Source organism: Belonocnema kinseyi, chromosome 7 (genome assembly GCF_010883055.1).
Source record: "Belonocnema kinseyi isolate 2016_QV_RU_SX_M_011 chromosome 7, B_treatae_v1, whole genome shotgun sequence".
NCBI classification, from domain to species: Eukaryota; Metazoa; Arthropoda; class Insecta; order Hymenoptera; family Cynipidae; genus Belonocnema; species Belonocnema kinseyi.
Window position 1 is genome coordinate 118,206,338 of NC_046663.1, and position 11,743 is coordinate 118,218,080.

Below are 11,743 nucleotides of genomic sequence, written 5' to 3' on the forward strand. Positions count from 1 at the left end.
CAGTTTTTTAGATTAACACCCGCTACCGACAAAATATATATCATGTAATATCAAGTTACATGCAAAGTGATGTGATAATTTTTTCTTAACTAAAAAATGAGATTACTTCAAACCAAAATTCCCTTTCATTTTCAACATGCAAAAAATTAAAAATTGTGAACATCCAAACTTTAATTATTCTAAAAACGTTAACAGTTAAACAACTTCAAACTTCTTTTAAATATGAAGTATTCTCAAATTAGGATCTTGAAACTAAGTCGTTAAAAATGATTCATTTCCAATTTTGCGTCACCCTTTTTTAAAAAAAACTTTAATTGGAAATGCAAAATGAATAGCTTAAAAATCAAAGATCAACCGGTTCCTTGACAGGAAGGCAAGGGGAACAAATTTATGTTGCTTCAAGTGGGAAGACCATAATTTTATAAGATGTCAGACTGACGTATTATAATAAACTATCACGCTTACATGAACGAATAAGTGCCGCGACAAGAAACACGCGAAAATATAGGACCTTCAATGTGGAAAAAGTGAGTGAATTCGAAGATTATTATTATTAATTCAGGAGAACTCAAGGATATCAAAACAATTAAAAAGAGTTGTGCACTTGAATTCATTATTGGTTAAGTCCTCGGGTTTGAAGTTGCATAGAAATTTTATTCCAATTCGACTGCTAACACAGGTACACGAAAAAAAGGTCTTGTCCATCAGACTTGATGAACATTTCTATACGTTTTTGAGGTCACTGAATCCGAATCTGGGTTTGTTTTCACTCGGTTGAGTTGCATTTCGTTCCAACCTCAAAAAAATGATGAAAGTTGGAACATTCATGGAAAAACCCAGAAAGAAAAGGAATTATATGTTTTCAGGATCGCTGAGTCCAAATTAAAAGGCCATTTGACAGGGCGAGGTCGCATTCCATTCATAACCTAAAAAAATTAAAACACTGAAAACTGTTCTCGGCATAAATTGTTTGTATTCAACGTCCGGTACATAGAACTTATTAGTCATTCTTTGAGCATGGCTATCAGTCTGTAGCACAAAATCCTGCTGCCTTACAGATACTGTGACTACGACAACTGCCCCGAAAGTGGATGTGCAGAATGATTCGTTCGCAGATTTGTTGAGGTAATGAAGCCAGGGAAGGCGCGCCGCCTTGCAGGTGGGCGTGAGAATGTGTCAGGGACAGTTTTCGGTGTTTAAATTCATTTTTTTCAAGGTTTTTTTTTCAAGGTTAGGAACGAAATGCGACCTGACCGAGTCAAACTAACACGAGATTCGAATCCAGCGACCCCAAAAATCGTATAGAAATGTTTATCTCGTCTGGTGGACAAAACCTTTTTTTCGTGTGCCTGTGTAATCATTTAATCTCATTTTGTTAATAGGAAATGAAGGCAATGCTTTATAGAGCAGTGGAAGAAGCACCATCAGCTGAAAGCGTTGAATCAGAAGTGATAACAAGACATTTTGCTTCCTTCGACGAAATATTTTTCACTTTTTGTGATCAGGAACTCAAAAAAATTAACACTTTTTATTCCGGTGAGTTTTTATTGGAAGAATATTTTTTAATTTTGTTGTTGTATTTTCCTCAATGGATTTCCTACATAGTCTCAAACTTGCGAATTTTAATATCGTTTCCTGTCAGAATATACTCCCCCTCCTCCTACTTATTACAATTTAAATTCGACGTGTGTGTATTCCAACGTAAACAGAAAGTGTCATTGTTAAATATTGTATAGAGAAGTTGGCAGAGGCGACTCGCAAATATGCAGCACTGCAAAGCGAATTGAAAACCGCGTTGGAGGTGCAACAAGGCGGAGGAAAACACAAAGGAAAACCAAATTCAAAGCCTCAGCTGCCAACGAGAAAAATGCGGGAACTCAAGCTAGCGTTTTCAGAATTTTACCTGTCCCTTATCCTTCTTCAAAATTACCAAAACCTAAATTACACTGGTTTTCGCAAGATCCTCAAAAAACACGACAAGGTTAGTTTCTTCCAATATAATAAGAAAGAATATATTAAAGAATGGGTTGATAAAGAAATGAGAGGATAAAATAGAAATGGTAAAGATATTATTTTTTGCGTAACTGGTATACTTCCATATGACTTTTAAACATTCCAATTGAAATTATTTTGAATACATAACACAAGGACTTGCATGTTGGTGGCGGTAGTGAGAAATTGTGCAGTGACAGGCGGTGAGAAGTTTCTACAAAGTTTGTGTGGAAGGTGTGAGTGGAGTGTGAAGGTGGAAGTCTAGGAGGTGAGTACGGCTGCGAGGGGTTCATTGGGAAGATAAAAATTAATCCACATTGTAGTTGGGGGTTGGGATTTGTCTAAATAGGGAAAGTGAGGTTAGGTTTGCAAGGGAGCGGGGTAGTTTTGTATTCAGGGTTTTGGGCCTGCATGGCGGACAAGGGTGGTTCTTGTAGTGCTGGGGATGTAAGGGGTGAGAAAAAGGTGTCTGAAGGTGATGTGAGGGGTGAAATAGGGCAAAGAAACTGAAATTTTAAGGCGGTAAGCGACAGCAGCCTTAAGAGACATCTGTTGGCGGCAGTCTGTACTTTTGTGTATGGATAGGTTACACCTACCGACGCACGAGCGGGAGGTGGGCAGCGAGAGTACTGGCAGTGCTGGTAGTGAAGTTGACGGGGAGGAAACATTCAGAAGAACACGACGGAAAAGGGAAAGCAAAGAGAATCCGGAGAAAAGTGCGCTAGAGAGTCCCTTTAAAAAAAGCATACGAACACGTAGGTCAAACCCCCTAAAAATGGAGGGGCAGACGGAGAAGGAGGCTATCGGGTTGCTAATAGGCGAGATCAGAGGGTTGAGGGAGGACGTAAATGGGGCTATGGAGCATATTGAAAGTATGAGGGAAGACCTGAGGGTAAGAGATGAGAGATGGGAAAAGGAAGTAAAAGAGCTGAGGGAGAAAGTAGAAAGATTGCAGAGGGAGTTGGTGTCGGTAAGGAAGGAAAAAGAGGATAAAATAAAGGAGATGGAAGAAGATATTAGGGTGTGGAAGGAAAGGGCGGAAAAAAGGCTGGACAAGGTGGACGGCAAGTCAGGAATGGAAGCAGTTAACATGGGGGCGGGCGAGAAGCAAGGTATTTGGGAGAAAGTGGAGATCATGGTAGAAGAGAAAGTGGGAGAGCGTAGGAATGAACAGGAGGAGAGAGCGGATAGGAAAAGGATAAGGGCAATGGAGTTGAGGGTGCAGAGAAGAGAGAAGGCAGATAAGAGAAATAATATAGTGATAAGAGGATTGAAGCTAAAGAGCGGGGAAGAAAGGGAGGGGGTGGAAGCGCTGCTACAGAGCATAGGGTGGGTTAAAGGCAAGGTAGGGAAAGTTAGGATGGAGGGGAGAAAGGAGAATGAAGTGGCGGTGGTGAAATTGGAGAGCTGGGAAGAAAAATTTGGGGTAATGCGTAACAAAAATAGGATAAAGGACAGTAAGGTTTTTATCGATCAAGATTTGACGAGGAAGGAAAGAGATGTTCATAGAATGCTAAATGACAGGGCTATGAAGGAGAGGAGCGAAGGAAGAGCGGCGAAGGTAGGGTATCGGAAAATAAAAACAGACGAGAAAATGTGGGTATGGGGCGAGGGGAAGGAGGTATTAAAGGAAGAAAGATGAGGATTTCTGGAGGTATATTCAGGAATTTGATGTGATTGGACTTCTAGAGACATCGGTAGGGAGAAAGCAATGGGATAGAGTAGAGCGAAAGTTGCCAAGGGGGTATAGGTGAAGGCTACATGAGGCGGTCAAAGTGAAAAGGAAAGGAGGGGCTAGTGGGGGGAATTATAGCAGGGGTTAGGGATGGATTAGAGGAAGAAGTTCATGGAGAGGGAGAGGGGGAGGGCGTGCAAATGAGGGCTGTAAAGATAGGAGGGGCGATGTATAAGTTTATGACTGTGTACAATAAGGATGGAATGGAACGGATTAAATAAAGGGTAGAAAACTTACTAGGAGAGAGAGATGAGGGTTTCGTGGAAATGGGGGAGACTTTAATGCGAGAATTGGGCGGGAAGGGAGCCTCTACCGGGAAGGGGAGAGCTTTGGAAGAAAATTGAAGGTTAATATAATAAATAAAGAGGGAGAGATTCTAAGAGACTGGATGGAGGATAGAGGGTGGACGGTGGCGAATGGTATGGTAAAAGGGGACGAAGTGGGAGAATACACGTATGTGAGTAAGAGGGGTGAATCGGTGATAGACTATGTAATTATGAATATGCAAGGGTGGGAGGAGATAGAGAAATTCGCAGTGGAAGGGAGGGTGGAATCAGACCATCAGCCGTAAAGTTTGTGGATAGTAGGGGAGGCTGGCGAAAGACAGGGTGGGAAAGAAGGGTCGTTAGGGGAGAGGGTGTCATGGACGAGAGAGGCGATAGAGAAGTATTAGGAGCAGCTGGGCAACGTAAGCTTTGTGGGGGAGTCGGTGGAGGAGATATGTGAGGATCTACAAGTGAAAGTGAAAGCTTGTATGCAAAAGAAGGTATTTAGGAAGAAGAAGAAAGGAATGGTGAAGCCGTGGTGGGATAGGAAATGTAAAATGATGAAAAGAAAGGTGAAGAAGAAGTACAGGATGTGGAAGGAAGGAACCGCGAAAAGGGAGGAGTACGTAGAAATGAGGAAGGAGTTTAGGGCGATGTGTAAGAAGAAAGAGCAGGAAAAAGAAAAAGAGGTTGAAGAGGAGTTGAGAAGTATTAAGACAGAAGGGGACGTGTGGAAGATAATTATTAGGTTTAGGAAACATAGGGTGGGGATAAGTGAGAAGATAGGGAGCCACGAAAGAGAGATGAGGGGATTAGAAGAGCGAGGGTGGTAGATGGAGAGGAGCTGAACGACGAGGAGATAGAGAAGCAGATAGGGAAATTGAAAAAATCTAAGGCAGCAGGGATGGACGGGGTAGAGAAAGAAGCGTGGCTGTTTGACACACAAGAGTTAAGGCAGAAGCTGAAGGAGGTAGTCAAATAAGTATGGAAGGGGAAGGGATTCCCAAGAAGGTGGAGGGAGGGGTTGATCGTACCACTGTATAAAAAAGGGGATAGGGAGAGGCAGGAAAATGATAGAGGAATTACGCTCATGAATACTGCGAACAAAATATACGCGATGGTGTTAGCAGATAGGCTGCGCAAGGATGTTGAGGGGAAAGGAATATTTTCGGAGACGCAGGCGGGCTTTAGAGAGAGAAGGTGTACTATTGACAATATTTACGTCTTGCAACACGTGGTGGATAGAGAACTAACCAAAAAGGGTGCCAAAGTGAACGCGTTTTTTGTAGATCTAAAGAGCGCGTTTCCTTCGGTAGATAGAGGGAGGTTATGGGAGGCAATGGAAGAGAGGAGAGTGGGGAGGGACTTGATCGAGAGGATAAAGGATATATATGAGGAGACGAAAGATAGGGTGAGAGGAGGGGAGGGAATCTCTGAGGGATTCTAGATGGATAGGGGGTTGAGACAAGGGTGCCCACTTAGCCCAACGCTTTTTGCAATTTTGATAGCGGATATGGAAAGTAAGCTAGCGGCCGAAGTGGTAGGAGGAGTTAGGGTAGGAGGAGTTAGGGTAGGAGGAGTTAGGGTAGGAGGAGTTAGGGTAGGAGGAATCAGGATATGGTCACTAGCATATGCAGATGACATAGTGCTGCTGGCAAAGAGCGAAGAGGCTTTAAAGGAGATGATAAAGAGGTTGAGAAGATACTTGGACAAAAATAGGCTAGAGTTAAATGCGGACAAGTCGAAGGTTATGGTGTTCAGGAAGGGAGGTGGGAGAGATAGGGAAGTGGAAGGAAAAGCGGTACAGGAGGTGAAAGAGTTTGTGTACTTGGGCTTCCTGTTTCGAAGGAATGGGGGAGTGGATGGTCATATAAAAGAGAGGGTGAGAAGGGCAAATGTGGTGATGAGGCAGGTGTGGGGGCTGGGGGAGAGGTTGTTCGCAGATAATTTTGTAAAGAGAATGCAATTGTTTGATTCGCTAGTGATGAGTGTCTTATTTTACGGAGTGGAGGTGTGGGGTTGGAACGTAATTGAGGAGGTAAATAGGATACAGGAGAGGTATGTAAAGTGGACACTGGAGTTGACAAGGAATACGCCGAAGTATATTGTCAGGAGGGAGACAGGAAGAACGAGTTTAGGGATTATAACAGGGAGTCGAGCGTGTAAATTTGAGGAGAAATTTTTGGAAGTGATGGGAAGTAAATTGGTTAGGGAGTGTTGGTGAGAGAAGGAGAACAGACGTAGTGGTGCAAAGACGGAGGTAGAAAGGGAAAGGTATTTTAGAACGAATGGATTGCAGATGGATGAAGTTAGCAGGAGGCACGAGGAAGGAAGGTATATGAGTTAATTCAAAAGAATGGCATGGAGAAAGAGGAGGCAGAAGGAGAGGATAAGAGAGTCAAGGTTTAATGGGAACTATGTGTGGACTATGCCAAGGGAGAGAGCGTAATATTTGTGTGAGACAGGAGAGCAAGGTAATCAGAGACTTCTAGCGAGAATCAGATGCGGTTGCATGGAAGGTTATAATAGGTTCTGGCTTTCTAGAGAGAAGAGAATGTGTGAACTGTGCGGGAAAGGGGATGCAAAAGTTGAGCACTAGTTGGAGGAGTGTGAAGAGGTGGAAAGGAGTGAGATAAGCATGGAGGTATTGTTGCGTGAAAGGGGGGACAAAAGGGCAGTAGCATGGGTGAAGGGGGTGTTGGGTAAGAAGCAGAAAAAGAGAAGGAAGCAGGAAGAGGAATGGAGAAGGAAATATTGTAAATAGGAGAGGAAGTATATCTACGAAAAATGTAAATATTGTAGATAGTAGTTCAGTATTAGGTGTTAGCAGCGGAGACAGAGGCTGATAATGCGAGGCATAGCGATAAAAAAGCGAAATGCAGGCGAGGCGAGGCGCAGAGGGGTAGGTTAGGCTATAGGAACGAGCGGAAGTGTAAGCATGTCAATTTTTTAAGGCCAGCAGGATGAAAAATAAACGTTTATCTATCTACATAACACAAAATATTAATTGACCATTATTAGCTTCTCTCCGTGGATACTGGATCAAAATGGAGAATGGAATGCGTCGAAATAGCACACTTTTATACTTCAAAGGATATCGATAAACTTATTCAAGACACTGAGGCTTCAGTAACGAATGGACTCGAAGGTGGAGATCGTCAACGTGCCATGAAAAGACTTAGAGTTCCGCCACTTGGTGAACATCAAAGTCCTTGGACTACTTTTAAAGTTGGATTATTTTCTGGCAGCTTCATTGTTCTTTTCGTTACGGTCATTCTCTCAGGTAGGCTTTTATTTTAGATTTTAATTTAAATGTCTCTTGATATCACATGAAATTATACAATTTAGAATTCATTCTTTTTTAAATTCATTAACATTTTTCATGTTCCATTTAGGAATGGGGTTGTTGCGAATTTACAAATATATGTCTGTGCTAGTAAAATAGAAATAGAACTAAAAATTGAATATAATTACTCCAAGAAAGTTATAGCATCTTTTTTTAATACTTCAAAATTATACTTTTTAAATTTTTTGCGGAAACATGAGGCATTACTGATTGGAGCAGCGTCGGAAGCGAACATTAGTCTGTTTGGCGTGATTGCTGTAAACATATCCCTTTCCACACATATCCACTATCCCCTATTTTGCTCAAAATGTACATTTTAATTTTAATACAAATTCTATTTAAAGAGAAAATGTTTTAAGAGATTTGAACTGAAAAATTTGGAATTATAAATGATTTAATTTCTTATTTTACATTATTTGAACATCCAGAACTTTGAATGTTTTAGTTTGAAATTTACGAATATTATAGATTAATTTAAATAATTTCCCTAATATTTTTAATGAGAGCATTAAAATTAGAATGCAAATGTATCATTTTTTATCTTTCAGCAATTTTCCATGATGGTGGAGATAACTTGAAAATAGCCTTCCGCTTATATCGCGGACCATTGCTTATTATTCAATTCCTTTTTCTCATTGGTGTCAACGTTTATGGCTGGAGATCATCTGGAGTTAATCATGTATTAATTTTCGAACTCGATCCTCGAAATCATCTCTCTGAACAACATCTAATGGAATTGGCAGCTGTACTTGGTGTCGTTTGGACACTTAGCATTTTAAGTTTCCTTTACAGTGCCAGCTTAAGTATACCACCTTATGTAAATCCTCTCGCCCTTGTCGGAATTATGATGGCGTTTCTTTTAAATCCATTTAGAATGTTTCGACATGAAGCTCGATTTTGGTTGCTCCGTATTATGGTGAGTTGTTATGTTATGGATTCATTTCGAGTGCTATTATTGTTATTACTATTGTAAAGGCCTCAACATTATTGAAATTGAACATTTTTTACTTTTCAGTGGAGAGTAGTAATTGCTCCTTTCGCCTTCGTAAACTTTGCCGATTTCTGGCTGGCAGATCAGTTAAACAGTCTTGTCACGGCCCTTCTTGACTTCCAATTTTTAACTTGTTTTTACATAACGAATGGAAATTGGCTCGAAGCTGGAGATACGAAACAATGCACTTCTGGCTCCCTTATTATTAGACCCATCGTCAATTGTTTACCTGCCTGGTTTCGCTTTGCTCAATGCATTCGCCGGTATCGTGATTCAAAGGAAGCTTTTCCTCATCTCTGGAATGCTGGAAAATATTCTACTACCTTTCTTGTCGTCATAGCGACAGCTTTACGATTATATCACGAAGGTAGTTAATAATGATTATAGTTCCCTGCATAACTCCATGCTATATTGATTTCTTTGTAGATTATCCGTAAACTCGTTACCTATCAAAATGATATGTCAAATAAGGCCAATGTGTGATTTTGCACATTCGATGGTAAGACACTTCCAATGTATACCTTCAAAGTCGACTAAATTCTGGAGATTGTTTTCTGGGTGCAATTGCGGAACAGGGGCCTCACCTGTTTTTTGGCAGGGAAAACTAGTTTTTTTCGACAACGAACTATTAGAATCTTTAAGTGAACTATAAATGAAGCGAGTTCACCAGAGAGAAGTTAAAAATTATTGTTACTTTTATTACTACGATCTCTTAAATATGGATATGTCACGATATGGGAATGATCTTATCTCACTCACCGTTTAGGTGCTTTTAAACATACATACGGCCAGAAACACCCCTTTGGTATGTCACAGAAATAATGTTTGTAAAAACCCTACGCTTCTTCAACGTTTCGTGGAGGTGCAAAGGTACTCCTACACTGTAAAAAAACCTTTGGTGCCATTTACAATCAGCTAATAATTATACTTGCAGTGTATTTTCAAATTACAATATGTAACCTAATTAATTGACGATACTACAATACCTATTTGCAATCTAGTGTTATTTTACTTCAGGTAACAATGTGAAAATTAAAGGAAGGCTGCTCTATTTGCAGTCGACTGTAAAATTACTGCGTCCGATGATGGAAATTATTTGATCGGCGTGGGAGATAGTAAGTTTACGTAAGGTGATAAATTTACTTGAGGCGTTAACTCTACGAAAGTGTATGTAAATTTTGACGAAGTGTGCTTTTGTATTGCGAATAATTAAGTCCACACGGTCGAATACCCCAGAATTGTTTGTGAGATGTAAATTTGAACTATTTGGGACTAGTGAGTGAAAATTGTGCCAAACGATGAGTTTCGGAGACGCCCGAACGAGCTCTTACCATTTGGTGCGCAATTCGTTTGCTGTTTTAGACGTCATATAGATTTTAACGCTCTTTTTGGGATTTTGGACCAATTGAAAGTTTAGAAAGGGTTATTATATAAAAATTCTATTATATATATTATTCTCTATGTGCCACGCCCATCGAATAATTTCCATCATCGCAGGATGTAAATTTACGCCAAATTTTTTTACAGTTTATAACTAATAAAAAAAAATGTTGGTCAAATCCCCACGCATTTCCAACTTCTCGTTAAATATGATCATTACGATATAACGTGACAGACCCATATTAGCCACATCATAGTAAGAAAAGTAACAATGATTATAAACTTTTGCTTCGTCAAATCGCTTCATTTATCGTTCTTTTAAAGATTCTAATAGTTTATTTGCCATACAAAATTGTTTCCAGTCAAAACAGAGGTGACAGGTGACCTCCCCTGATGACCTCCCCTGGTCAAAAAGTTTAGACAAATGCGAGTACTTCTTATGAAGTTTGATCCAGCCGCGAGTCATCACTGGTTGTGATTAAATGCATACAGTGATTTTAATTCCACAATTAGTCCAGGCTCTAGGTGGTTTTACCTTGCATTAAATCCGGAAAAGTTAGTGTCAATTTTCGTTCATTTTGGAGTCTTAAACAGCATTCTAAATTTGCAAAAACAAAATAGCGGCTCGCTTCGATATCTTAAAAAAGGTGCCAAAAATCAGTTTTTTTTAAATAACTTTTTTTTGGTTCATCGGAAACCAAAAATATTTCGTTTCATAATTGTAGAGGACTAAATTCTCTACAACTGTCTTCTGAAACATTTTTCTATTGAGTGAATATTTTCAGAGTTATGACTGGATGAAGTGAGGTGTATTTCCTAGAATCACATATACACTGCCCTTATGACCCCATAATGTACCGTTCTGATTTATTTATGTATGTATTGATTACCCAGCATTGCCACAGAAGTTAACATTATTAATTTTTTACCAAATGCATTAACCATATATTGATTATTTACTATTAAACAGTTGCATTTTTAACCACAAAAAATGAGATTTCTATCAAAAGATAAATTTTCGGAAAAATAGTTGAATTTTCAAATAGGAACGATTTCGGTTAAAATCTTAACTCCAAAATATGATGTTTTAACAAAGATGCTGATTTTAAACTAAATAATGGACTTTTATACTAAAATAAATCAATTATCAAGTTAAACCCTACCGAAAGAAATCTCTGAGTATATTCTAGAGATTCTCTAGGTTCAGAGAAGCTCAGAGAAATTCTCTGCAGACACTCAGGTAGATATATTCGAAGGTCCAGGTAGTTCTTATAAATGTTTTAAAGGCTTTAAAATGTCCTTTCCGAGATTTAAATAGAAATACGATTATAAATAAGAAGCAGAGAGGCTGGAATTACGAGGGTAGTTCAATAAGTCCTTAGAATGACCAACAGATGGCGCGCGAATCGCTCCAAATCATCTGTTTTCAGTCAGCACCACTCCCGACTAGATATATGGTGCAGTCACAGTCCACATCTTCTGAGTTTACGTGTTTTTATAACCAATTAAAAAAAAAAATTGTTCGTTAAGAAAAATGAAAAAAAAAACGAGTTCAGAGCGGTAATCAAACATTTTCATTTAAAGGGTTTAACTCCATATGAGATAAAAAATGAATTGGACTCAGTTCATGGCACATCTGCCCCTGCCTTAGCAACGGTTTATAACTGTTTATAACCCGTAGAAGCAAGTACTCCCGAAATCATCAATAAAATCCACGATATGGTGCTGAAGGATAGAAGATTAAAAGTGCGTGAGTTAGCTGAGGCCACAAGGATATATATAGGTGCAGTTGTTTCAATTCTACATGAAAAATTAGGCATGAAAAAGCTATCGGCAAGATGGGTGCCGTGTTTGCTCTCAGCTGAGAATAAACGCAATAGAGTGGTCGCTTCTGAGGCTCTTTTGGCGCGCATAAGTCGGAACCGTGAGGCATTTTTTCGTCGATTTTTGACTGTGGATGAAACATGGATACACCATTACACTCCTGAGACAAAGGAACAATCCAAACAGTGGATTTCCACAGGCGAACCAGC

At 39.7% G+C, this 11,743-nt stretch overlaps 1 protein-coding gene across 2 annotated transcripts in view; it reads left to right on the forward strand.

Moving 5' to 3' along the window:
* LOC117177097 (xenotropic and polytropic retrovirus receptor 1-like) overlaps positions 1-11,743 on the forward strand; it is a 37,134-nt gene that overhangs the window by 16,089 nt on the left and 9,302 nt on the right. For both annotated transcript variants that reach the window (XM_033367585.1, XM_033367586.1), the window contains exons 3-7: positions 1,383-1,536; positions 1,737-1,981; positions 7,015-7,276; positions 7,888-8,255; positions 8,355-8,697. In XM_033367585.1, the coding sequence (XP_033223476.1) occupies positions 1,383-1,536; positions 1,737-1,981; positions 7,015-7,276; positions 7,888-8,255; positions 8,355-8,697 (1,372 nt within the window). The remainder of the gene's footprint in view (positions 1-1,382; positions 1,537-1,736; positions 1,982-7,014; positions 7,277-7,887; positions 8,256-8,354; positions 8,698-11,743) is intronic.